The sequence below is a fragment of the Temnothorax americanus genome, unplaced genomic scaffold (assembly GCF_048541705.1).
Source record: "Temnothorax americanus isolate GAGA-0224 unplaced genomic scaffold, ASM4854170v1 Scaffold3, whole genome shotgun sequence".
In the NCBI taxonomy this organism is placed as follows: domain Eukaryota; kingdom Metazoa; phylum Arthropoda; class Insecta; order Hymenoptera; family Formicidae; genus Temnothorax; species Temnothorax americanus.
Genome location: NW_027509442.1, coordinates 8,465,043 through 8,493,023, shown reverse-complemented (window position 1 = coordinate 8,493,023; position 27,981 = coordinate 8,465,043). Strand labels below are relative to the sequence as shown.

At 31.1% G+C, this 27,981-nt stretch overlaps 3 protein-coding genes and 1 long non-coding RNA gene across 8 annotated transcripts in view; 2 read left to right on the top strand and 2 right to left on the bottom strand.

The window, feature by feature from the left end:
* Positions 1-8: 8 nt before the first annotated feature.
* Positions 9-4,182, top strand: LOC143900030 (cytochrome c oxidase assembly protein COX18, mitochondrial). The gene is made up of 7 exons (XM_077410947.1): positions 9-861; positions 949-1,086; positions 1,185-1,332; positions 1,414-1,535; positions 1,654-1,764; positions 1,854-3,509; positions 4,138-4,182. Exons 1-6 carry the CDS (start codon positions 304-306, stop codon positions 2,049-2,051), a joined length of 1,275 nt encoding a protein of 424 aa, XP_077267073.1. The 5' UTR covers positions 9-303; the 3' UTR covers positions 2,052-3,509; positions 4,138-4,182.
* On the bottom strand, positions 4,183-5,491 carry LOC143900048 (uncharacterized). Its single transcript, XR_013257690.1, has 2 exons — positions 5,351-5,491; positions 4,183-5,111 (listed from the first exon to the last, which is right to left on the bottom strand). It is a non-coding gene; the product is annotated as an uncharacterized LOC143900048 (long non-coding RNA).
* LOC143900014 (uncharacterized) lies at positions 4,925-22,102 on the top strand. 5 transcript variants are annotated; one of them, XM_077410896.1, is made up of 29 exons: positions 4,925-5,137; positions 5,321-5,485; positions 7,425-7,934; positions 8,254-8,568; positions 8,664-8,835; positions 8,926-9,192; positions 9,503-10,723; positions 11,393-11,542; positions 11,721-11,900; positions 12,373-12,798; positions 13,562-13,653; positions 13,745-13,893; positions 14,380-14,490; positions 14,741-15,085; positions 15,345-15,559; positions 15,641-15,753; positions 15,844-15,985; positions 16,116-16,216; positions 16,669-16,844; positions 17,044-17,330; positions 17,525-17,732; positions 17,878-18,061; positions 18,128-18,340; positions 18,643-18,768; positions 20,242-20,406; positions 20,574-20,723; positions 20,849-21,080; positions 21,154-21,333; positions 21,656-22,102. In XM_077410896.1, exons 1-29 carry the CDS (start codon positions 4,964-4,966, stop codon positions 21,790-21,792), a joined length of 6,906 nt encoding a protein of 2,301 aa, XP_077267022.1. In that variant the 5' UTR covers positions 4,925-4,963; the 3' UTR covers positions 21,793-22,102. The 5 variants fall into 5 exon arrangements, with proteins under 5 accessions (XP_077267022.1, XP_077267025.1, XP_077267024.1 ...); XM_077410899.1 differs by lacking the exons at positions 4,925-5,137; positions 5,321-5,485 and adding an exon at positions 5,992-6,133 and having other exon boundaries at positions 20,245-20,406; XM_077410898.1 differs by lacking the exons at positions 4,925-5,137; positions 5,321-5,485 and adding an exon at positions 5,992-6,133 and having other exon boundaries at positions 20,245-20,406; positions 21,142-21,333.
* The window catches only part of LOC143900015 (uncharacterized), a 297,879-nt gene continuing 291,991 nt past the window's right edge, over positions 22,094-27,981 (bottom strand). Inside the window, exon 14 of the mRNA XM_077410901.1 lies at positions 22,094-27,771. Within this exon, the coding sequence (XP_077267027.1) occupies positions 27,750-27,771 (22 nt within the window). The 3' untranslated portion in view covers positions 22,094-27,749. The remainder of the gene's footprint in view (positions 27,772-27,981) is intronic.

Here is a 27,981-nt window from a genome sequence, read left to right as displayed (position 1 = left end):
ACGAACGTACGTGGCTATGTAGTGAGTCAGAAATCCATTGGGTAATGTCTATGGCGCTGGCGTATCGTAACCAAACCTAAAAAAATCTAACTTAACCTTACTTTTGTAGTAAATAATCTGATACCGTCTTTTAGTACTGTTATAAAAGACTTCTCATAGTCATATATATCTGAAATAATAAATAAATATGCTAATAAGAAAAAGTGTAATGTGAATAATAAGTAAATTTTATGCATGTTTTGTCGCATGTGTATAACTTGATTTTTTTTTTTACTATTATTTGTATGACCAGTTCATGACATTATGAAAATAATAAACTTTGATATTTCCTTGTGGCGGCTTAAACGAGTCAGTCAAATTTCTATTAATAATGTCACTTGTTTTAACATGTTATCGAGTGCTCTACCTTATGCTGCTTGTAACGACTATAGTACATCTTGTACAAACGTTGCACAAGATTTGACCCTCGGCAATCAGCAGTTCACGTTAAATAATGTCACGGTTAAACATAGTTCAGGAATACAGAACAACTTTCTGTATATGTCTCATCCTCGAATTGCTTCCCATATAATTTTATATAATGGCAAGAAACACGTTGGGTATAAACCTTATCGCAGTGGTCAGTATCACAACGGTATTAGACATCTTTCAAGCGCTGGCATCCAGTCTGCTGCTGAAACTCAACTTCCGATGCAATTTAATGGAATATTCAAAGCAATATCAGAGAGCGCGCCTATTAAAGTCGCACAAGATTCATTACTGTTTGTGCACGATTGTACAGGCTTACCATGGTGGTCGGTCATTATACTTACCACTATTATGATGAGAACAACAGTGACGTTACCGTTATCCTTCTATCAGGTAAATTTGCAAATATTTTCAAGTGTAATGCTATTTTTAAGTCTTTTAATATATCTATGCGTGCGTTTTTTATCGTGATATTTTTAGCTATACATATTTGCAAAATTGGAAAGTCTCAAGTATGAAATGGATGAGATAACTAAAGAGATGAAGAAAGAGATAAATTATGGAACACATAAATATAATTGGTCTAAAAAATATGCTACATCCTTGTACAATATCTCTGTAGGTAATGTTTTATCATGTTTACTTTAAACTTCTGAGTTGGCGAGAGCAATCGACTAGAACGTTTGATCTTTAAATATCTGTCATTTTTGTTATAGGTAAAGAAACAATGGAATAAATTACTTGTTCGGGAAAATTGTCATCCAGCTAAAGCTAGTCTATTGGTACTGGTACAAGTACCTTTGTGGATATCATTGTCAATGTCTATTAGAAATTTATGCTATATGTTACCTAAACAGGATGCCAGTATGTACTACAAAAAGAATAAAATAATTATCTGAATAAAAAATAAGAATTGATACATTTCTAATGTATTTGTTCTATCAGGTGCTTATACGACTTATCAGGAGTTTACAACTGACGGATTTCTTTGGATATCTAATTTAACTATAGCAGATCCTTTTGTACTTCCTATAGCAATGGGATTATTTAATTTAGCCATTATAGAAGTAAGTTTTTAATATAATTTCTGAATTGATTTACGAATATTATGGACAAATCTGACAAATTAATTATATTCTAGATTTTTATATCGCACATTCTAATTTTATATTCCTTTTATAACAGATAACTTGTATGAGTAGGGTAAAAGAGTCGACGAAATGGCAGAGATACTTGACCAATTTTTTCAGAGTTGTTACAATTGGTATGATCCCCATTGCTATGTCTGTACCATCGGTAAGTTGCAAAAAAATCTTTTTGTAAACTAATTTTTTATTAGAATAATTTTACGTAAAAAATAATTTAAAATACTTTTTTTTTTACAGTGTTTGAGCTTGTATTGGGCAACTAGTAGTGCATTTGGTCTTTTCCAAAATCTAATCTTGTTGTCTCCGAAATTACGTCGTTTTGCAAAAGTGCCTACAACTACATCCGAGTCACTACATCCATACTTGGGGTTACGTAACAAAATAGCAGCTAAATGTCGTTTCGAAAGGAAAGTGGAAATCCCACCGAAGATATAAATATGTTTCACGAGTTAATCACTTATACAAATAAATCATAAGGCCTGTCCGTTTTCGCTGCACTTCTAAACTAATCCAATAAGTTAGAATAAAACAAATATATTTTCTTTAATTCTAACTTATTGCACTAGTTCAGAAGTGCAGCGAAAACGAACAGACCTATATGCATAAGACGATTACAAGAATTCCTTTTTGTTTGTAAACTTACATATCGGATATACGTTCCGGTATCTCATAAACACTTTTCTAAACAGCTTGTATATGTAATTGAGGACGAATATAGTCTTTTGAGATTATAAATTTGGTTATAAATTTCGATATATATGAATAAGGAACACGCACGCATATTTAAGAAATGGTCTTTTCTTTTAAGAAAATATTAATAAATAAATCTATAAAGAATTAAAATAATATCTAATACATATTTAGGACATTTAGGTTATTGTAAAATAAAATTTTGTACGAATAATAAACAATTGTGTTAACAATTATAAATTTTTGTAGGATACATATGACGTTTATAAATGTTTTTTAAATATCTGTTTATATATTTGAATATATTTGTCACAATTTTAAATAAAAATTTTATATAAAATTTGGAGATAAAAAGTAAATTAAAGAATAGTTTCATAAAGAAACAGGATGTAACAAAGTCGTCATTATGTGCGTTATCAGTACATTATCGAAGAAATAATTATTTGCAATAATTTCCCACAAATTTTCAACAAAATTATACTTTTATGTAATTAAATGCGCGAAGGCTTTTATCTGTAGATACAAGCCGCAAAAATATATACGCATGATAGTGAAAAGATGGAAACTACAAAATTGAAAAAAAGATTTGTAAAACAACCCAAGTTTTTTTTATGTATCTTAACCATTATATGGAAAGTTTACGCGAATTGTATTTTATTATATTATATATAATTGCTTGAAACAATATTCTATAATAAATACTCGGGCATATATATATATATATATATATTTTTTTTTTAGTAATAATATATAATAAAGCAAATAAAATTGCGACAGCAGGTGCACTTTTCTTCTTTAGATGTTGCCGTTGATGCGCTTGAGAAATGTTGATTCGCGTAATCTTTACCCTTTTGCATGAACTAAAGGTTATGAAAATACAAGAAACGTAATAGAAAAGACGTATCTGCGTAATAGCAATATTACTCGCAACCCGTCGCGTCGTGTAAAAGAGTCACGGTCGGTCTCGCTCCGCGTGTACTTGGCACGAGACACTACCGTGTCTCTTGATGTAACATTTCCTTAATCGTATTTATCGAAGATTTTATATATAAGATCGATTTCTTGGCGAAGCAAAGCCATTAAGTTGAGTCAAACGACGATTAACGCGATCAAAGAATGATCTTCATTTTCAAGATGAAGTCTTACGCAGTTTTGTTTTGCCTGATACTGTGTACAGCATCATTTGTATTGACACAATCAGATGTAAGTATATATTATAATTATAACAAATATTATACAAATATGTAGAAGAAAGTCTAGAAAGATTAATGTCAGTCAAAGTTAATCGCTCATACGAATGAGAGCGAAGCAAAGCAATTGAGCTCCTTTTAGGAAAGTTAAAAACCTTTGATTAAATTAAAGTAAGTTATATTTTGCATTTTGTATTTGTTCGAATTTTTTGATATTATAGTAAATTTCTCGCCCCCCTCCCCATTTCTAAATAATACGCTTATAAATGTCTTTTTATCTCGTTAATTGTGATAAATATCAATAATCCATAATTAATTACGTAATCATGCATAAAATTGTTAAACATGGTTCGTAGTGTAGATTTTATTTATATACACTACAAAATATAATAGATTATATACTAGATTACACAATATAATAAGTAAAAATAAATGTATAGTTAAGCTGTGATTATGTTATTTAACAAAAAATTTGTAAATAATATATACGTGCTTCTTCGTATACATATTTCTTCCATTTCCATAGTTTTTTTGCTACAGCTTTTTATAGAATAAAATATTTCACCTCTATTCATATTCTCTCTTCTTTATCGTGGCTATTAATTGTAAGAGATGAATATGGATGATTTGTTTATTTACAGGCGACTGTATTGCCTTATCCGAACGATTGCAGCAAGTTTCAACAATGCGATTCGAGTGGTTGCTTCGTGATGAGCTGTGGTAGAGGAACAGAATTTAATCCGGCTATAGGTACTTGTGACTATCCTCTGAGAGACCGTACAGGATGTGGTAATCGTGGTTGAGAATTTTAGTTTACGAGAGAGGATGAGCTATTACAAAGACGCAAAAATATTTTGAAAAATTCCATTTCTGGTTTGTACAGATACTTGTGTGTTATGACGTTGTTGTACAAATAAAATTATATTATTTTAAATTATGCTTGTTCTATTTATTATTGAAACTCCATTATGCCATTAGTGTAATAACCAATTCCTCTGCTGTTAATTAAAGAATAACTTTTAATGTACATACATTTTTTCGGTACCTTTTAAGTGCATACGTAGGTCTGTCACGTTCGACGCTATTTTTCGCTGCCTTAAAGTATATTTTAAAAAATTGACGATTTTATAGTCATTTTGATATAAACATCGTTTATTAAATTTAATATCTTCTGGCAGGTTTGCGATTTTACAATTATGAGCAGATATCACTTTGGCTTGGACGTCGCGCGCCGTAGACCCACGTATGCACTACGTTAAGGGATAAGATATTACAATTAGCACAATTAAAAATGAAAACCTTATTAAGTTATTTTCCAGTTATTTTCGTACGTAGATTGACATTGATTGAGTCGGCGAACCGCAGAAATGTAATTTGGCGAGCATCGAAAGTAGTTATGATAGTGCGATATCTATCGTCATCGATTGTCACTTATAATAGCAAACACACCGATGCGATGCAATAAGGATGCAAGGAACAGTGATAGGCGACTATCAAAGAGACATCCTGACGCGTGGACGCGAAAAGTGTATCACACGCAAAAGTGACTTTCAGAAATATGATGTTGTTTCATTTGCTGCTCTTATTGCTTTTGTTACATTGTTATCACTTTTCGCTGCAACCAAGAGAGTAAAGAGTGAAGTTCGTGAAGTTTATTAAAATGATTTTATATTGTGTCATGGAATGTGAAAACAAATATCTAGTTTTAAAAATATGAGTTGGCTTATTTTATTATTTCGTTAAGCTATAGTTTTATTACTGTCTAATACTTAATTAAAAAAAAACATTATTTAATAGATTTTTGTGCATTATTTTTTTGCACAGGATGGCAATTCTTACACGGTGTCAACATACCTGGAAGGTATATCTGGACTGCAGCAAGTATTATACATATATATAATGTGTAGCGGCGGTAAATGTAAACTGGAGACGTGTCAGCTCACTTACGTTTTCGATTCAGTTACCTCCCACTTGCACCCACCGACGCGGGTCCGTATTAGCTGCGATTTTAAGTTCCCGCAGAAACTGTAAAACATGATGTTGAGATCATCGATATATTGTAAATGTATCTTCTCTCCGTGACGAGATTCCAAAAGGGAGCTCAGTCGAATGAAATAACAATCTTATCCATTTGTCATTCCATGTTATCTGTGTCTCTCGTGTCGGTCCTTTTATAAAGCCGGCGCGCATTAATTATCAACGAGCAGAAGTTTGCTCGCTCTCATCGTCAATTGGCAAACAGTTCTGTTTGCAGTTGTTCGTTTGTTGCGTCGTCTCTCATGCTTGTCGGCATCCTTTTTTTCTATTTTATGTACGTGTGCGTGAGCACACATCATGCCGCGAGAGAATTCTTTTCTCCTCTCTCTGTTTCATTATCTTTTGAGATGATCCTCGACCTTTCTAAGTGATAACATTCCGATTTCCATGAATCAGAGCACTTGTTTCCTCGAGTATATTGATATCTGTTTCTGGTTAAGACGGTGTTGATCAGTATTCAAGCTTGGCGATTTTAGAAAGAGACGAGGATTAGTATAGTACGATGCTCGGTGTATCGTGGAAGTATCGAAAATGACGCCGTGTTTTAGTTATTTCTACATCGCTTTCTGTCTTATTTATGTACCTGTTTTTTCTTCCGCGGTACGTGGTGGAATTGTTTGCTTGCGAGAGTGACTTTTAGTGATACATGTAGCTATTATAATTTTATTTTTCTTTGTTTCTGTTTAGAAAGTTTAAAATCATATTTTAAATGTGGACTGGGCTGGCTAAAATTCGAATAAAAAGAATTTGGCGTTACCAAAAGTATCAATGTTTATTATATGTGTATAATAATGTGTACGAGAAAATGTGAATTTGCAAAATGCAAGAGTTTTATTATTTTTTCCAAGATCGATAGCAGAGCGAGAAAACTTACTTTAATTTCAAATTGATTGTTTGATAAAAATAAAAATATATTTTATTTTTTTATCGATGTAATATATAATATATATAATATATATATATATATATAGTGTGTATATATATAATATATATAATAAATAGCGTGCTGTTTTGAGCCCAGAACCTAATGAATTGGGTTAAAAAATTTTTGCATTGATTGTTCGCCTCTGTTATATAACGACATATCTGAAACGTAATTGCAAATTTCCTAAGTACCAGATGTGACAGACTGCAGAAATGTGCAATTTATTAGACGGAGACTGAAAATGTGTGTCGTCAATATATTTTCTCTTAACTTGAACTTACTAATACATGTCACATATAATAATATTGAGAATAATAATATTGATATATGATCATTTAATTTATTTTTATATTTATCTAAATTTTTTATTCCGAGGGATATTTTTTTGTAATGTAAAACATTATATTTTTTTTGCATACGCACACGATGTACATACAATAATTAACTATCCTTTTAAATAATATTAATTTAAATATTTATTAATTAAATTGCTAGAACTTTCAAAAATTATGTTTAAATCTTTTTCTACCGTAAAATATAACGTAGTTTGAAATAAATAATTATATATCCCCGTGCATATCGATATAAACGGAAATAATATAATTATAAATAAAAGTGTGATATTTAAATCATATATGCTAATTTATACCGAGTGCTCAAATCTTAATTTTGAAAAAAAAATACATGTGATTATCAACAAAAATTAAGGAATAAAGCAATTATTCAAGAAAGAATTGTCAAACATATCTCATTCACTTATTCGCGTATGTAATTTATTGTATTCATTGTAATCAAATAAAAAAATATATTTATTATTATTAATTTTAAAGTATATAAATATTTTACTCACGCTAATAAAATAAGGAAATTTGACATAAATATTGATTTGTTCTGGTATATTAATTTTAACAATAAAAGTTAAGTCTGTGTTTGATGTTTTTCTATTGATTTCTATTATTATTGCAGATCTATGATCCAAGATTGACAACTACGAAACCGCCAGAGCGTCGTGAGTCGGTGCTTCCTTGGCATTCGACTGACAACGAGAAGGAACCGCGTGTTCAAACAACATCTCCTACTTCAAAATGGTATCAATCACAAGACGATATTACACCCAAATCTGGCATAAAGAATTGGAGCTCTTGGCGAAAGGCTTCGGATAGCGAAATTGAACAAAGAACACAAATTGGCATTCCTCAGCAAGTTTCTGAACAAATTTCTGAAAAAATCCCAGAACAACAGCGCAATTTCAAATTCGATAAGTTGGAGCAACAAGAAAGTCTGAAATTTCCTTTTGAATATGAAGATTTGACAGAGTCTGATAAAAGTTACGGACATTTTAAGGATGAATCAAAATATGGAACTCGCGGTCGGCCTCAAAATGAGATTGATTTTGAGCATAAGCATCCATCGAGAAACGACGAGACCAAAGAAACGCACGAGGATTTGTACGAAGGTGTAGCTATTGACAGCACGGTAATTTTTTTCTATGTCTTTAAGCAGAATTTTTTTATATTCAAGATTACATAATATAATAATTCCATTCAATATATCTTTATTGACACACATAAGATGGTTTTATATTATATATTATATATGATCTCTCAAAGTGTGTGTGTGTGTGTGTGTGTGTTCTCTCTCTCTAAATAAAAGAAAAAATTTACATGATCAAATTCTAGAAAAAAACTTGAAAAACATCTGAAAGTTCTTTAAATTTATTTCAATCTTGACTTGATAACATTTATTAGATGTTTGCATTATAATATATTGATATTGGCTTTGTCTTTTTACATAGAAACCACGAAAGGAAAATTTACTTCTTTCACAAAAATCACAGCACAAAGTGGCTCGATATAATTCTCGATTGGATGTTCAGTGTCCCGATGACAATTCTACAGGGCAATTTGTTTATCCACCAGATTGCAAATTTTTCGTCAATTGTTGGAAGGGTCGTGCATTTCTCCAACCATGCGCTCCAGGCACTCACTTTAATCCTGATACTCTGGAATGCGATTTTCCGCATAAAGTAAAATGCTACGAAGACAAATCCGTGTATTTCAGGGAGCCAGATTCTGATTTCCAAATTAATCAAAAATTACAAAAATTACAAGTGCGTTTTTTGAAAATGTATCATTATTTATCATAAATTGAAATTTAATTTTGTCTTTTACTCTACTTTATCTATTTATTTGGTATTTGATACAGGAACCAAAATGTCCACCTTATTTGATCGGTTTATTACCACACGATGGAGATTGCACGAAATTTTTACAATGCGCGCACGGTGCAACTTATATTATGAATTGCGGTCCTGGAACGGTTTTCAACCCTGCTATTGGTGTGTGCGATTGGCCGCATAATGTAAAAGGTTGCGAAGGTAGCATTAAGTGATTACTTACTAGAAGAAATAACTCGTTTTTTTATCGTGTAATAAACATTTTTTATTTAAATCTATTTTATTATACAGATATTTTTAAATCTGATGAAAAAATTCCACTTACACCTCCAAATGTAAAATCTGAACACGACAAAGCGCAATATATTGAAGTTAAAAAAATCACGTGTCCTGTGGATTTCACCGGACTATTGCCCCATCCTGAGACATGTAAAAAGTTCCTTCAATGTGCAAACGGTGCTACTTATGTGATGGACTGTGGTCCTGGAACAGCTTTTAATCCTATTACAACGGTCTGTGATTGGCCATATAACGTACCCAATTGTAAAACAGAAACAGGTATGATTGTAACAAATAGGGCAAATTGTTAATTTTAGTAATTTAGCATTTTTCTTAAAGTAAGCCATAATAATAAGAAATTAATTAAGTGCGCGATATATTTGTAGATGTATTGGCAAAGCATATCTTGACAAATTCTATATATTTCTCTAACGATCAATATTAAATATGAATCAAACAATCATTAATCAAACGATTATACATGTAAATTATTTTTTACGGAATCTATTATTAATTAATATTTTCTGAAATATTCTAAAAATAATTGTAATAGATATATTTATAAATTTATAATTTTCTGATTTAATAGATAAATCTGATGACAAAGTATACAGGACAGAGGATAGTACTTGGGTTCCATTTGCTGGATTTCGAGGTACTACATCACGATCAAATCCAAGTCACTTTAATCATACGTCTAGCTTCCGTGGCCATCTTCCTCGATCGGAATATAACACGACGATGAGTCCAACATTGAGATCAACCTGGAGACCATTTGCAACATCTTCAAACTCACCTTGGATACCAACGTGGACAACAATGGCTCCGAGACCATTTTATAATCGTTCTGAGCACACCGTTAATTATCATAATAGTTACGGCCATGTATATGGAGAAAACCGATATCAAGATTATGGACCATATCGTCCAGAATGGAAACCAAGTAGTGGAAATTTGAGACAATCCTCTGATAGTAATTATGAATTTCAAAATCATTCGGATAGGCAATGGGCGGAAAACCATAGAACTGATCCAAATGCACAACGAATTTATCATTTTGTACGTCCAGAAGGATCGTGGTACAAGCATGGAAATCAAGATCATCGTTATGATCATGGATATTATCCTCCCGGTTATCATCATCATCATCATCATCATCATCATTACCATAATTATGGACCTATGTCAAATCCACCAGTAAATTCAACTTGGAACTTAGATAGCTCTACTGCTACTACTAGCGATCGAAGATACGATCAAGGATACCGAGGATATACTCCAAATGCAGGTGATAGTCATTGGCTTTCTGATCACGACCACCATCACGATTCCGGCCATTACGATCATCATTATTCCGAACATGCTGCATCGAGCGAAACAGATCAAAGATTTCAATCATATCTTCCTCCTAGAGGATACAATGAAGACAGTAATCAGTTTCTAAATAAACATAACGAAACAAAATTTTTTGGCGTTGCTAAAAGTGATTTGCCAACTACTCAAAGGACCGATCATGATTTGTCCCCAAATAGGCAAGATTATAGTAGGACGAATCCAAGATTTTATCATCCCAGTTTTAATCGTACTTTTTCACCCGCTGGAAATGTTTTGCTAAACAGTGGCAATAAATTTGCTGAAGATTGGAATCAGAATGAATCGCGACAAGATAGATTATCTCCTGCTTGGGCAGGACAAGAAAATACCGCTTGGAATCAGCCAAATAGATCTTCTAGTTTTAAACCGAGTACATGGTATAATCAGCAAAATCAACAAGTACAGCCGGAAATTCAGACACGTCCGTGGGATCACGGTAAATAAAATATTAATTTATATATATTTAAAAATAAATATATATACTATATATATATAGTATATTTATTAAAATATAAAGAAGTTTGTTGTAATTAGTATACACAAAGTAAGTTAATAATACAATCTAAAGTAATATGCTGTTGCCAAATTTATTGACAAATATTTGCACGTTGCATGAATTAACTTTGTGAATTGTGTGTACACAGATTTTATTATATCAACATGATATCATTGAAACAATGCAAGTATATACATATAAATAACGGTGCTTCTTAGCAGTTATGATGCATGAAATATAATGAGATATGCATGGAAATTATGTTGCATGATGTATTCTATAAATTAATAGTGAAAAATTGAAAATGTATACACAGTAAGATAAGTAAATAAATAAATTATATGTTTAAATATAATAAAATATTTACATCGGAGAGATGGTCAATCTATGGTGCACGCGCCAAAAGTGACGCGATTATTATATTGTGTGAACTTCGATGATAATAATAAAAGATGTAAACCTACTCATGCAAAAGTATTAATCAAAAACCGATCAGTAGAAAAAAATCTATAACAGGAATTTACGTAGCTTATTGTCAGATATAGAGTATTTTTGACATAAAATTTCTTGTATACCTAGATATGAATGAGAAAGTTCAATGTTTCGTAGGCATGGCTAGTCAAGACGATAAACTACGACGGCAATTCGGAAATAATATACATCAGCAAAGCACGGTTGATAGAAAGACGGATGCAAAAATGGCAGAGTGGGCGTCAAAAACAAATGTTTTGTTAAATTTAAAGAATCAAGTAAACTTAGGTTCGTAGGTGAATTTATGATCTTTAAATTTGTTTATTTACTTGAGAGTAAATACATACTACAAATGCAAATTTCTATATAGATGATAGATAAAAAACATCATTCAAATAGTTTATATATTATTTTCATAAAATATTATAAGAGTTACCTTCATTTAACGTTTTATAATTTGTCGCAGAATCTGAGAATACAACTCAATATCCGAGAACAAACTTTTATCCAAATGGAATATATATTAATGCAAATGGCTTGAAAGGTCATTACATCACGAAAGAAATTGAGGATAATCAAGGACATTCGAAGAGCCAGCAATCACATAGTACTCAAAAACCTATGAATTGGAATGATACTTTTAATAGTATATCTTACTTATTACTTTATTAATATATCTTATTTGATCATCACACAATTTATTCTTTCATGAAGCTTAATATTAATTTACATTACCTGCTGATTTTTTTCTTAACGATCAATTATCTTTAACTTATTATTACTATATTAGTTATTAATTTGAGTTTAAAAATTTTATATATATATTATGAAATTTCTCTCTCTCTCTCTCTCTCTCTCTCTCTCTCTCTCTCTTTCTCATTTAAATTTTGATTATTTTGACAGAAACTGGCAGTTTGGTAGTTACTTATCATTAATATAATATATGCATTAGAGATTGTTATGTACTAATTATCTGCTAGAAATTGTATTATTATTTTATTGATTGCGCGCTTAGGCTTAAGCTTAATAATTTAGTCAAAAGTGACGATAATTGTACGCTTGAATTTCACAGCAATTTACATCTAAACATTTAGCTAAAACTGTTTCTTGTTTAACAGATAAAAATAATTATACACCGTTTTTTGCGACGCTGATGACGACAACAGAAAAAATCCCAAACAAACAACCCGAGTTGTCAAGAAGAGGACGGGAGTTTGGAAATTCTATGACAGAAAAAGAGTTGCCTAGTTCTGGTAACATAAGCGATTCCAACTTATCTAGTGATTTAATTGAACGTGAAGATAATCATTGGAACGGTAGCGATACGGAGATAAGTAATGAAGATTTGAGACCTCCGAATATTATAGAACCCGAAATAAATGATTACGACGTAGATGTATTGGATGACAAAAATGTTTGGAAGCCCAGGCTGGTTTTCGAAAATAAGACTGAGACGACGACGATTTCATCTGTCGTTATGAGAATCGGTCCGAAAAATACCGATCTCGAACTTTTTAATATCGAAACAGCTCCGTTTCAAGAAAGTAAGTTGATGATTTAATTTGATATAAATTTATATGTTTTTATCTATGCAATAAGTGCTTGCGTGCGCGCGTAAAAAATAAATAATACAGGTAAGTTATTCGTCAATGATTTTTTTATAGCTTTCTCGTAATTGCTTTCTTGTGCATTGTTATGCTGCTTAAAGTATCATGCAATAATAAAATGAACTTCTTAGTTTAAATTAAGCTTTTGCAAGGGATCTGACGAGGTATTATCATTTTTTGTCATAGAATAGTATTGCAGTGTTAGATTTATGAACCTAGAATTAAAATCAATGATAAACCGACTTAAATTTCTTTATTTACAAAATATTATTTGTTGAATGTTTCAAATTACTTATAATACGTATTTCATACTATATTCTTATTTTATATAATAATTTTATATAGATATGCAATATTAAAAAATTTAAATACAACTATCCCCTATTTTTACTATTATATACTAATTATACATTATATTATTATATTTATATATTACACATTACATTTATTTATACACAAGTTGGTTAGCTATAAACTTAGATTTATTCCTTTGCATGTATTTCTTTCTTATGCTTTTGCATGACTTTAATTAACTTTGTGGAAACATTAATGTATAAAACTATAATCGTGCAAATATATGTCAAATATATACATGGCACCAACAACATAACAATATAAATTATTATATATCACATTGTTTCAGTAAAATGATAGCCAAATAAAATAAGTAAAACAAATAATTTATTTAATTTTATTCTAGAAGAACCTCCATTCCCAATTTATTACGTGCACCCAGTACACCCATTGATTCATTCGGAAAAGTCTGCTCGATTAACGCCTATATCTGGTCAGGTGAGAACATTTATGTAAAGATAAATTGAAAAAATTTAATCTTAATTATAATATATAAAAAGTAATATTTTATTTAATATATTATTAATAGACTATTCGTTTGAGAGGCGGTTCTGGGCCTAATAATGGTTATGTTGAGGTGCAAGGTGTGCTACCCGGTTGGGGCATTGTATGCGATTCCAGAAATAGTTGGACTTTAAAGGAAGCTCATATTTTATGTAGACAACTCGGGTATATCAGGTATAGAAAATGAAAAATTATTATAGCTTAAAAATTGTGTTGGAATTGTTTTGTAAAGTATTTATATTATTATACTTACACATTTTTTAGCTATGCACATATGTGTGTAGATATTTTCAATATCATAAAACGACTGTAAAAACAATTAACGATACAATATCTGTATATATATATATATATATATATATATATATATATATTTTTTTTAATGGATTTCTTACCTAAATATATATAATTATTTTTTTATATTATACTAATTTTTTTGATAATATTTAACTTTATTTATTAAATAAATAAAGATAGTAATATAGTAAAAATTATTACTTATTTGTTAAACTTATATATCTTAATGTGTAGGATCTGGTTTTCGCAGAATATAATTTGTATCTCGATATATTGTATATAAAAATATATATATCCGTATAATAACGGAAAACCCGATAACGGGAAAATGTATTATTGTACGGATTATTTTGTTTATTATAGAGGCGCAGAAATGGCTTGGCAAGGCAGAAACAATCGCAATGAGATGCCAACTTGGATTGCTGCAAACACTGTAACATGCTTCGGCAATGAAACCAGATTTCAGTCGTGCAAGTAAGACATAAGTTATCAAAGATTTAAAAATATTCCTTTTATTAGATAAAGATGTTCAGGTAATAAAAATCTGGATTTCTTATACACGCATAATAATAATAATACTATATAGTATAAAATGTTGGTAATTATTACTTTTTTTTTCGTCTCTTAAGTTTATAGCCATTTTTTGTTCACAATGTTTTTTATACGAAGCAAATTGTAGCAAAAATCATTACGCTAAAATGTACCGTGAATGATGATAATTTAGATTCACACATAATCAAGAGTGTCGCGTGGATAGAGATGCGATTGGTGTGCGATGTACTCCCAATCGAATCGCGCATTGTCACAAGGATGAAGTACCTTATAATGGACAGTGCTATCATTTAGCTGGTCCAGATAACGGATTTAATCATGCTGAAGCATTGGAACACTGCAAACGAAGGAATGCACGCCTCATCGACATCACTAGCCAGACGGAAAATAACTTTATTTCGGAGTGGTTGTTGCAATCGTATCCGGAAGTTAGCTCGATTATGACTTCCGGCTTCGGTTTTGCCAGCATGAGTCGCACCTTGTGGCTCTGGGCGGAGTCTGCTCATGCTAAATTCAAGTATGATTTTCAGAATATTATAGCTTTTATTTAATTTGTTTAATATTTTTTGTTATTGTGTGTGTTAATTTTTAGATATATCTTTGCATCTTTAGCTATGTAATAAGATAAATTACCGATCTGCTTTTCTCTTTCTATCAAGCCAATTATAACTTCTTTGAGTTAACGCGCATTTATTTGTTCCTGATTGTTAAAAGTAAATTAATTTAAAAGAATTATTTTCTTATATCTTTGAATTTTTTGTTAAATATTTTGTTAGATTTACAAAATGGTGGCCTGGCTGGATGAACGATACGGAACAACCACCATGGGTGGGTTCTCGTCCTCTTTGCATCGTGATGAAACGAAAATTTTCGTGTCACGAACGACCCGAATCGACCTGTGACATAGATTATTTCTTCTGGGACACTGAAGATTGCGCAACTACTTCGAAAGGGCATTCTTTTATTTGCAAGAGACCTTATGATGATATTGGTATTATTAAAGAATTATTGAATAAATATAATGTATACATATATAACATAATATATTACTTATTCATATTTGCCTGCCTAGGTTGCGTTTACGGAAAAGGAAATCAATACGCTGGCAAAGCCAATGTAACAATATCAGGAAATAAATGTCTTCCGTGGGCCGATGAAAGAATCGCACATCACTTACGTATAAATGTAGGTACTTTTCTATGTATATGTGTATGTATATCTAAAAAAATATGCCGTTGATTAAATCAAAGTCCAACTTAATTTCTATCATCGTAGGTTATTAATAAAGAAATTCGAGATCGACTGCAAACGCATAACTATTGCAGAAATCCTAATCCGATAAAGGAATCGAGGCCGTGGTGCTTCACAGAAACTGGAAAGCGTGAATATTGCGATATTCCTGCCTGTGGAAATATTGGTATAGATTTGATATGATTTCGTTTTACTAACCGAAACTTTTTAGTTGAATTATGAAGAAAGTGATGGGATTTGGCAAAATAAAAATTGTAATATACATTATGTTTACGATTAATTATTTTATTTTTTAGATTCCAAACGGTCTATGTTGACTGGCCAATGCAAATCTAAACATTTTGAATGTACTCCAGGAGAGTGCATTCCCTCTCCATGGGTTTGCGATGGAGAGGAGGTGAGATATAAACGTTTATACAATATACACAAAATTCGACATAAAGCAGATCGATATAGCATGTAACAGATGCCAATTATTTACGAAAATTTAAAGACGAGAAACGTTTTATTTGCAAATTTTTAATTTGTAGAATATACATATATATAGGTATATGTATATCTTAAGTTAATAGAAATATTTGTAATAAATATATGTATGCGTGTGAGGTTGTAAGCTAAAATTTAATTTGTAATTCTTTATTTTTCTATTTTAAAACGCATGTATGTGTGTGTATTGACAAAACGAATTATAACTTGAAGTGGTTACCAAAATTCTATGTTTTTAAAAAATCTTAGTTCTTTAATAAATTCATTATTGTGTTTATCGTTTATTTTACTCAAGTAACGAAATTAGCAATACAGAGTAGATAACATAATTATTATAAAGTTTAATGTAATGTTATTTATTAGGATTGTACAAACGGAGCTGACGAAAGAAAATGTATAATGGATTTGAATCTCTTTGAAAAATCTGCAAAACATAAACTTGAGGGCTACGATATGGAGAAATGGTTGAATACACCTTTAAAAACCTGTGCTTTAAGATGCAAAGAAGCTGATTTTACTTGTCGCTCATTTAACCATAAGTTTGTTAAAAAATTTTTATTTATTTTTATTTATTAAACTAAACGACAATATATATATAACGACAACGAAATTGTCGTTGAGAGTTATATAGAATAGGTCCACTGAGATCTACATCGATTATGGAGATTAATTATTATTTTTGTGTATAATGATGTACAATTAATAAAGTTACAAATACATCTGCACGTTCTGTTTTAGATCGGATGGCAACGTGTGTTTATTGAGTAACAGTAACATCGGCTTGACTGGTGCTCTCAAACCAGACAAAGAGTTCGATTATTACGAACTGAAGGAGAGAAGCGTGAACTGTGATGGCATGTATATTTGCGATAATCGCAAGTGTATAAATCAAACAAAAGTTTGCGATGGTAAAAACGACTGCAATGATCGCAGCGATGAGAGTATCTGCACGGCTGAAAATTTTGATTACGGTATCCGCTTAGCTGGCGCAAATAATAGTTATGAGGGTCGAATAGAAGTCAAAAGTAAGTACATATACTGTAAGAATATATAAAAAAGGTGGACAAGTAAATAAAGTAGATAAAAATATATAATGTAGTATGTTTTAGAGTAATACAACAAGGTTTTTATTATTTTTATTGATTCTCAATTATTTTATTCTCTTTCTCTTTTCTTTCTATGTTTTATAATTTTAATCAATGTTTACATTGTCAAACAGTTCTAGGACATTGGGGACAGGTATGCGACGACGGCTTTGGTATAATCAATGCTGATGTTATTTGCAAAGAGCTTGGTTTCGATCTTGGAGCTTTAGAAGTTAGGCCGGGTGGATTTTATGGAAATCTCGATCCACCAACGAGATTTATGGTAGATCAGTTGAAGTGTCGCGGAAACGAGACCACACTACGGGAATGCGATTTTAACGGGTAAAAAGATTGAGATGTTATTTATTCTTATTTCTTGTAACATAATATATTTCTTCTAACACTCGATCGCTACACGTTGCTTAAAATAACGATTTTACTAGAACTATGGTAGAGCTAAATAAAGTATTTATATTTCCGTTTATAGATGGGGAGTTCATAATTGTCAACCGGAAGAGGCTGTTGGAGTCATCTGCAAGACCGCGGTCAACACTTGTCAGGAGGGTTATTGGAAATGCGACAATAGTCCAACTTGCATACCGACTCCTTTTATTTGCGACGAGGTGGTCGATTGTCCAGATCGTTCCGATGAGAATCCGGAACATTGCGATGTAAGAGAGTTGAGAGAAAAGTAAAAATAGATAAACTTGTTTATTTTTATACGATTTCGGTTTCAGGCACCGTTTGAGTTGCGCTTGGTGAATGGCAGCAATCCTATGCAAGGAAGGGTAGAAGTGCGTCATCATGGCGTGTGGGGTACCGTGTGCGATGATGATTTCACAAATGCTACGGCAATAGTCATTTGCAGATCTTTGGGATACGGTGGTGTTGCAACAGCTAAGAAAAATGGTTTCTTTGGGCCTGGCCAAGGACCAATATGGCTCGATGAAGTATTACATTTGTAACTTATATTTAATTTTTTATTTCTTGCAGAAAGAGATTTGTTACTTGAACAATCTTTGTTGTAAAAGATTTTTTAATTTACATTTGAGTTATATTTATATTTGAGATTTTCCTTCGTTTAATTTTTTAATTCTTATTTATATTACTTTATTTAATATTTCTATAAATATATATATATATACCTTATATTTAATTAATATATCTTCAATTTCCCCTAATTATTTAGCTGTTTTTTTAATCGGTATTTTATTAATATTCTAAAATAATTTTTTTAATTTTTGCAAAATAGGTTTTCTGTCATGGAAACGAATCGCAATTATATCGATGCGAACATAATCATTGGGGTCAACATAATTGCGATCATAACGAGGACGCAGGTGTAATTTGTTCACCTGGAGATGTTAACAATGCCCAAGTAAATAAAACAAATCTTCATTCATTTTATCATAATTTTTTAGATTAAATGTTATCATCTGTTAGGCTGTGCGTTTGAGACTATACGTTCTACAATAATATTAGAACTTGATATATTTATATACAGAAAAGTATGTGTAAAATGCTTAACTTTTCAACTCCCAAATGGGGCGAGGTACTCTTCCTATAAAATGATTTTTTTTTATAATTATGTAAAAAAGTTTATAAATTTTTTGAATTAATATCTTGATAAATCGTTAGATTATCGGACCCACCTCCAACGATCTTAACCTTGACATATGTTATTGTAAACGACGTGTTCCTAAGTAACGTACAAAAGATTTTAACTTTTAACCGTCGGTCATTGTTTATTAAAAAGTTGTTAACAAAAGAACTGGAATAAAATGTATGTACGTAATTTTCGAACAACGTATATAAAAGAATAGTGAGCTTCTATGACTTTTTGTAGGATTTACCAATATTTGTTACTTACACTAGAAGCTTTCATCTTTCTATTGTTGCTAGTCTTTATGTTACTCTTGTCGTCGCATTGCCTTAGGAATAATAATTTATATTGATTGCTAGCGTGCATATCATAATTTAAAAAGTGAGGAATTCAATTTAATCAGAGAATTTTGTAGATCCAATAACTGTCAACTGATGTGCATTTACAAAATATTGTGCGTTTATGGCGGAACATGCGAGATGGAATACTTCGTTGTGGAACCAAAGAAGAACATTGTGACTATATGCATAGCAGCTAGAATTTGTGTTTAAACGTTTTTATAATTATATACTCTGAAAGAATTGATCAATTATTCACAATAATTATATATCCACTAACAAACTATATATAATTAATAAAAGATAATAAATAGATTACTATTTACATTATCCAGTAAATAAACATTATTTAAGTACTTATTCATTATACGCCACTTCCAATTTTCTTCTATTTGAACGTACAACGATTATTCTTAACATAAAATAGTTTTACATGGGTTTACAATTTCGACGCAAAAAGCGAGATCCCGCATCGGGATTTTGATTCGAATAACGAGGTCTATGTATTATATAATTGTACATTTCCACTCCACATGAATATGCAATTTCCACATGATTGAAAGTTCCTTGGAACTTTCATGTGTACACAAATGTTTATAAAAGTTGGGGCACTTTTGCACCAGCATATTCTTAATTGCGAAAATCAAATCAAGTCAAAAAAGTCCTATACCACTTTTTTCTCCGACAAATCTCCGCTCCACTTGAGACTCTTGGGAGTTTATGTGTTCTGCAAATAATCTTGGAAGTCTAAAGATTAATTGTTTAAAAAATATACGGTAAAATATGACTTTACATAAGTCGTAATAATTATATTATTGATAACAATCTCAAAATAGACAAAACTTTATAATATGCACATGTGTATGCATGAGATTTGTTCGTTTATTTCCCGATATTCCTTCTTATTAAGCAGCCATACTGGATAAACAGCCAAGAACATCCGGAACAAAGCATTAACGAGTTACTTCCGTCAAATTGTGGTCAGCGCGCCAAAGATTTCGATGACGATGGTGACTTAATATTTCAAAAAGTAGTGCATGGCTCCATTGCACCAAAAGGCACTTATCCCTGGCAGGTAAATAATTTTTACTGCAAAGAAAATGTTAGATTAATTTTTTTGCGATAATTAATGAAGAATTGTTGCCATCTATAAGTTATTTTATATTTAATGTTAAAATAAATATTGCGATCAGATGCGTAGCGAGATATTAGTGATACAAGAGATTGTTAAATGATAATTAGGCCAGCATTCGAGTTCGAGGGCACAGTCGATCAAATCATTGGTGTGGTGCTGTTATTATATCACCTCTACACGTGTTAACAGCTGCACATTGTTTAGAAGGTTACAACAAAGGCACCTATTTTGTACGTGCGGGAGATTATAACACGGATGTAAGTAAATCAAGTAAATATAGTTATATATCATCACGAAATTCCCCAAAATATTTACATGCATATATTCGTTAAACAATTTAGACATATTGCACTTTTATTTATATTGTGTTTGACGTTATCAGATAGACGAAGGAACGGAAGTGGAAGCCAATATCGAGGATTATTACGTGCACGAAGACTTTCGTAAAGGTCATAGGATGAACAATGATATTGCTTTGGTTCTACTTAAAGGCCTTGGCATTCCGCTTGGCAAAGATATCATGCCAATTTGCTTACCGTCTGAAAATACTGAATATTCGCCGGGATTGAATTGCACGATCAGCGGATTCGGCAGTATTGAAACAGGCAAGACGAGTAAGTGAAATATTGGAGAGAATTACTTTAAACTGAATCTCGTAGGATCCACACACTTCAGATTCTTTTGCAGCGCAATCAAAGGATTTACGATATGGCTGGGTGCCCTTGTTAGATCAGTCAGTTTGCCGAGCTAGTTATGTTTATGGTGAAGGTGCCATAAGCGACGGAATGATGTGCGCTGGATTTCTTGATGAGGGTATCGACACATGTGATGGCGATTCTGGAGGCCCTTTAGCCTGCTACCATAATGGTAATGTTGAAATATAATCAATAAAATTAATCATAATGAAAAATTTTAAATATACTATAGATTGCAGTCAGAATTATAAAAATATATTTATATGTATATAGGATGGGCAAGTAACAGTAAAATTCAAAAAATATTATAAAAATTTTTACATCTGGAAAGAATATAATTCTTTATAATTTTTTACTTGAGAATTAAAAAGTTTGCAAATTCTATTTTAAAAAAGAAAATATATTCTGAATTAATAATATTAAAATAAATTAAATTAAATTAATATTTGTATTCGTGACAGCACTGTTAAAATTTGTATTCTTTTTTATATTAGGAGCTTTCAGTTTATACGGGATAACTAGTTGGGGTCAACATTGCGGCAAAGCGAACAGACCTGGAGTTTACGTCCGCGTAGCGTATTATCGTCGTTGGATCGATCAAAAAATTAGGGAATCGCTAATAGGTAGATAAAATGTCGAAATTAAAGAATTTTTGATCACACATGAATGTTCGTGCATCTTATTATTTTTCTTTACAAATGGCAAAACTAAATTTAAACAAAATTTGTTTTAAATTGATAACTGGACCAATGTTTATTAACGATAATTCTAAATGATAATATTTTATCGTTGCCTGTAAATAAAATACTTATTTTGACATAATATCCATTCTGTCCATTCTTTTGTTAATTTATCTTGGCATTTATGCGTATCGCGTACTTCGTAAATATCTGTCATAAAATATAGAAATAACAATAAAATAGTCCAAGTAATTCTGTTAATTTCCAGTTTATTTCGTAAGACATCTTCGTTTCCTACAGTAATTGTAATTGTTGATTTTCTGTGACTTTTACATGATTGAGCCTATTTTATGTACAATAGTCCCAATATATTTAATCCGAGGTGACTCAGTCCAAAGGTGACAATTTAACGGATGGCATTTATAAAAATTGAATGGAAGATATATATAGCTGCGAAAAGAAGGCTATGTTTTCAATGTAAACTTTATATAGCTGTCTATAGTGAATAACATTACGCTATTTTATGATTGATTTATCATCAGAGTAGATCAGACAAAAACTAAAATTGTTCGCTTATTAAATTATTTCTTACAACATTGATTTTCTTAAAAGGCATATGAATATAAAACCAATGAGAACATTATAATTAATATATAAAATATCACGATATCAAGAAACAATATATCGATTTTTTATATAAAGTTTGAAAAGATTATCTTATACTTTAGCACGAAGATTGTACCGAAAGTCATGATCGCTAATTTGCAAAAATCTAAGAATTTACAAGCACAGAGAAGACATATACATATTAAACAGTTCTACAAATATTTCTCTATATTCTTCTGCAAAATCTCTAGCTAGATTAATATGTTTTGCCAAAGTTCTTACAAAAAATTTAAGGATACCTTATAGCGATAAAAGTTCGTTTCAGCTTTTTGCTTAAAACGTCGTATTGTATTTTTGATACTAACAACATTTATGCTAGAAGATTTATATGCATCAATAATCATCATTTTCGGTGCAATCTTTGTAGAACTGAAAGTCCAACTTTCATATTTAGCGTATGTCATATCGATTTATGTTATAGCGTACATCATATCGATTTTTGTTGTGTTTACAAACGTTTGCGAATAAAAAGAAGTTTATAAATTATTAGGTACCTACATAATTGTTATAATTTTTTCTTGGCAAGAAATTAATGATCTTAAATAACAATCTTGTAAATAAGATTTGCCGTTTGAAATTTGCCGTAATACCATTTTTCAGTGCGTATGCAGAAAAAAAAATAATTAAAGATATATAAATACATCAATTATATTTGCTATGAGATAATGAACAAAAGGTGAATTGTTCATAGAATTTTAAAAGGAGATATCCTACCTGCCGTATGTTGCAATTACGACTTTATATCACTTAAGACTTAAGGGAATGTCGATCAAAAATATGCGCGCTTAATATGGAAATTAATATTAAATCTAACTTGTGAATTCGCTTAATTTAGGCATAAAATGGCCCGAATTTGTGTCGCTGAGAAATATGTCATAACGATTTATCACAATAATATACCTAATAATAAAATTATAAAACGTTATAATAAATATAAAATGTGTTTTCCAAAATATTTGGATAATAACATAATAGTTTCTTTAGCACATTACGCAATAGAGAAAAGATTATAGAAGATTGTGTTCAGCGCACTTGTGCAATAGGCATTTTGACAGAATTGGAAGTTTCGAGAGAATTTGTGTATAAATAATTTTTATAAATAATTTAAATTAAAAAAAAAATGTTAAATTGGTTCGTCCTTTTAATGACACAAATTCAGGTCAAACTAACGATCTAATGACTAGATATTAAGCAAAAGTTATCGTCGTTTCCCCATAAATTGAGAATGAACGTACATGTATACTTTAAGGTGACATTAGGCAATTTTGGATTGACCAATTCGCAATTATGATCGTTGATGTTAATCATAAATCTCGACGCGAAACAGATCCGTTTTCGCTTTCGCTGCGTTGACTCCTAAATTCGGTTACGACCTATAGTTTAAATCTAAGTAACGTACAGATACGCATATAATTGTATATACACACATGATCATCTTTTTATGTACAGTATCGTTAACTACAGAATGTCATCAATGTCGTCGAACGCGAGGAGAAAAGTAGCGATAAAAGACTATAGAAGATCGAAATAGTGATAATAAATACAGCATTAATAATCGGAAAATGTTTTGCTTGATTATAGAAACAGTTCTGTGTATCGTTGTGTCACATCATATGTTCACATCGACATTCTTAATTGGCGAATATATTGCGAATATATCGTGTTTGTTACAAAAATCGTACAAAATAGCGTGATAGAAAATTCATCGAGGATATGACGCTATTTAAGAGACGAAAAATGAATGGGGCTGAATTCGAGTATATTAACAAAGATTGAAAGGATAAGACTTTATGAACACGAATGACGATCATATTAGAACTGCGATATAATGCTATAAATATTGACAATGTAACACGCACGCCGCTTAAGATGGTACAGTATACTTAGTCTTACCGTTAATAATTGATTTACGATAACGTGCATGTGTAATCGTCGAGTTGGTATACTTATGGAAAATTGCCACGAGCTTGCAGCGCAACTAGATCTCGTTTGAATATTCGTGAATTATTAATAATTGAATTGTTAATAACTGAATAATATTGGACGAAGACAGTCAAATATTTATAAAATGGCAAGTAAACAGTGACGGATTTTACGGATTGGTCACTTGTAAATTTGTAAAAATGTTAAAAAAGATGTTGTTAATAACAACAAGTTTTCGGCGCATGTTCGCGTATATTACTTTTTTTCATCAAATTGATATTATCATATTAATATACATTATCTATAAAAAATTTTAAAAACATTTCTTGATGAAAAGCGTACGTTTAAAGTTTGCATACGGCAAGGGCATTCAATAATAAAAAGGACTCATTAAGTCAAGTTATTGATAATAAATACATATATAAAAGGTATATAATAAAAACATTGATTGGGGAAAACGTATATGGATAAAATGGATAATTGCACTTCATGAATAACTCGTGGTATGAGTTAATTAATTATCTTAATAATATATCGAGATAAGTATTCTTTACGATGATCTGATTTGCGCAGAGCTCGTATAATTTGTCATTTCGATCAATAAATGATACTTTCTTTGTTACGCGATCTGTCTGTACGCTTTGTCCTAACAATAAGTGCATTTCGTATCTGTTTGTCATTTTCTACTTCATGTGCCGCGAGAGAAAAACGCAATTAAAATACAAATTTCGTAAGAATATACGTGACTTGAAAAAGAGCAATATAAAAAGGAAAATTAAAATTATCTCGAGCTGCGCGACCCAGACAGCACACGATATCCTATGAATGTCCATTTTATGTCCGGAATGCCCATGGACGTTATATGGACATATATAGGATATTGGTGCTATTGGGGGATAATGTACATTTGCATGAAAAATGCAACGGAAAGTATTCTTGTCAATGAGAGAACGACTGACTATTTTATTTATTAGTATTGATTCTTTTATTGATCTTGAGAATAAATGAGAGCGGATATGGAATTCTTATTAATAAAGAAACTAAATAGGAATAAACAAATTACAAAAAAGAAACGAAAAAATCCGAAGATCTTATTTCGTCACGTGTTATCGCTGCGAAAAATCGTGAAATGAGATCGTGATTTGGAATACATTCCGATTTGCATGCAATTTTTCTCTCAGGCTGCGAAGTCTTGACTCAGTGAATGAAATTCGAAACAGTCCGTTTTGTTTCTCTTGTTCGATCGTGTCATCGCAATTTCCCGGTATTTCGTCATGCCATATAGGCAATGTTTACGTACCCAGGAGAAACGAACTCTTGGTCCCTATATAACTGTTCGGAAACACATGTTTTCTTTTTTTGAATTTATCTGAGCAAATATTTGTCTAAACATAAAAAGAAATGAAACTTATTATGGCATATTATAGCAGAACCGTAATCTCTGTCGATTAGTATTAAAGATCATTAAAAATTATGAATTTATATATAATTATGAATATTACGGGTTAATGGGAAAAATATATGATGTCGACAAACAGCGACGCACGGGTTAAGAACACATCATCTGTGACATTCAATATTCCATTATTTTATCTGATAATATTTAAAGTTTGTGAATTTTGCATTCAATACATTTCCGCTATGTTTGATCAAAGGCACGGCATGCTACATGTACATTTATTAATCACGTTAATTAATGCCGAACACAATTCGTTTTGCGAAAAGCCAACTTTGTCAATTTTTTACAATAATAATTTTATTTTTGTGGCATTCAGATGTACTTTGAGACATCCGTGACCATATTTCATGGCTAAATTTATAATATCTTATAATTAGTCATTTATGAATTATATAAATTGTATTAATAAATGCTGAGGGAAAGTAAACGCCCATTTTCGCAAATCTGCGTAATATATACCTACGTATAGCACGGTATAATCCGCAAGAATAATTTATGACCACAATATGTTAAGTGTTTTCAGCATGTTTCTTATTTGCAGCCAAATTTTATGAAAAAGCATACAAGATTATTGCAATCTTTACTTCAATCGTTATATCGTGCGTAGCTCCATATATTTGGACAATTTTTCACAGATTATACTCACGTGCGTCACAGGAAAAACGAAAAAAGCGATTTTTGTTTACTTTATGGAATTAATATATCAAATACATGAAACCCGAGTTTCACGGTTGAGCCGTGTCATTTTGCCAAAATTTTCGACTTTTTATATTTTCCTCGCCTCGATTGACCATCTTCGCGATTAATTCTCCATCCTCTTAAGTACGTGCACGACGATCCTTACGATATATCTTTCGAACTTATCGCGCAGGCTTACTCTACAGGAACGACCCTATCTCTCACATCTAGGAGTCTGTCAGCGTATATCAAAAGGACTATGTACAAAAAGTTGAACGCGCCGATCGCATCTCTTTCGAGCGGATCCGAGAGTTTCCGGGTAATATCCGGAATTGTTCGGAAATATAAAGAGAGTCGTGATTCGGTTTCCACTCGAGAGAAAAGATATCGGCGAGTTAAAGGCTTAGGAACTATACTTACGGCTACGCGACATTGTCGAGCGAATTTCATAGTCGTCCTCTTTACTCTATATATATTTATGCGCCATATTAACTATATATGAAGACTTTTGGTCATTAAGATGATCGAAGTTTCAAATTCGATGTTTTCAATCTTTGAATATTCATCTTAATCGATCGATCAGTACAATTTCATTTATTGACAATTAGCATTTAAATATTGATTATCATCTAGATGCTATATCAATTGATTAGCACATCTTTTGTTGACTGTAAATTTTTAATAAAATTAATCACGGTTGTACTGCATAAACAATGTTTTTTCATCGATAATGTACGTTTCAGTAATCCGACATTTCCAAACGAAATAGGTTGACTATTAAAATCAGCATCAAGAGTGTAATATTTTCCAATTAACTTTCTTTCTTTCTCTTTCTCTTTTTTCTTTTCTTTTTCTCAAATATGACACATAATAAAAAGAACGTAATAGAAAAGTTAATGATCGATTAGATAATATTCTTGATAATGCCAAATTGTCGTTGAGAGTTGTTTTTGACGATACATAAATTCGCAAGACAAAAGAGTACCTAATTTCACGTAAGTTGCCCCAGTAATACTTTAGTCCGCTGTTGCTCTTCCTCACTTATTCTTCATTTTCTTCTCATTATCTTTGCGCATAAACTAGCTACGATTACGAATATATTAATATTTATAATTGTATCTTCATATATATTTAATCATATCAATATCGTTCCCATTCAGCATGTTTCGGCATAGCTCGCTTTCACTGGGCATTCATCTCAGACCTTTAACATATAATTGTAGAAAAATCATTATTTCTTGCTCATATTATACGTGTGCGAATTTTTTAAAATTGTTTTGCATTTACATATATATGTTATAAATATATAACTGTTATATAATTTCTGTAGATTTATTCTCTCTTACATGGTAATATAATTCTATTAAATTAACTTATTGTGGGATTAAATACAATTTGTATAAAATATCATTGT

What these genes read in the sequence shown, in the direction of transcription:
- LOC143900030 (XM_077410947.1), top strand. Translation starts at nt 304, where the DNA reads ATGAAAATAATAAACTTTGATATTTCCTTGTGGCGGCTTAAACGAGTC. An exon ending in TACCGTTATCCTTCTATCAG is followed by an intron (nt 862 to 948) that starts GTAAATTTGCAA and finishes TGATATTTTTAG; the next exon opens with CTATACATATTTGCAAAATT. An exon ending in GTTACCTAAACAGGATGCCA is followed by an intron (nt 1,333 to 1,413) that starts GTATGTACTACA and finishes TTGTTCTATCAG; the next exon opens with GTGCTTATACGACTTATCAG.
- LOC143900014 (XM_077410896.1), top strand. Translation starts at nt 4,964, where the DNA reads ATGCAAGGAACAGTGATAGGCGACTATCAAAGAGACATCCTGACGCGT. An exon ending in ACCAGATTTCAGTCGTGCAA is followed by an intron (nt 14,491 to 14,740) that starts GTAAGACATAAG and finishes ATGATAATTTAG; the next exon opens with ATTCACACATAATCAAGAGT. An exon ending in GGGTTTGCGATGGAGAGGAG is followed by an intron (nt 16,217 to 16,668) that starts GTGAGATATAAA and finishes GTTATTTATTAG; the next exon opens with GATTGTACAAACGGAGCTGA.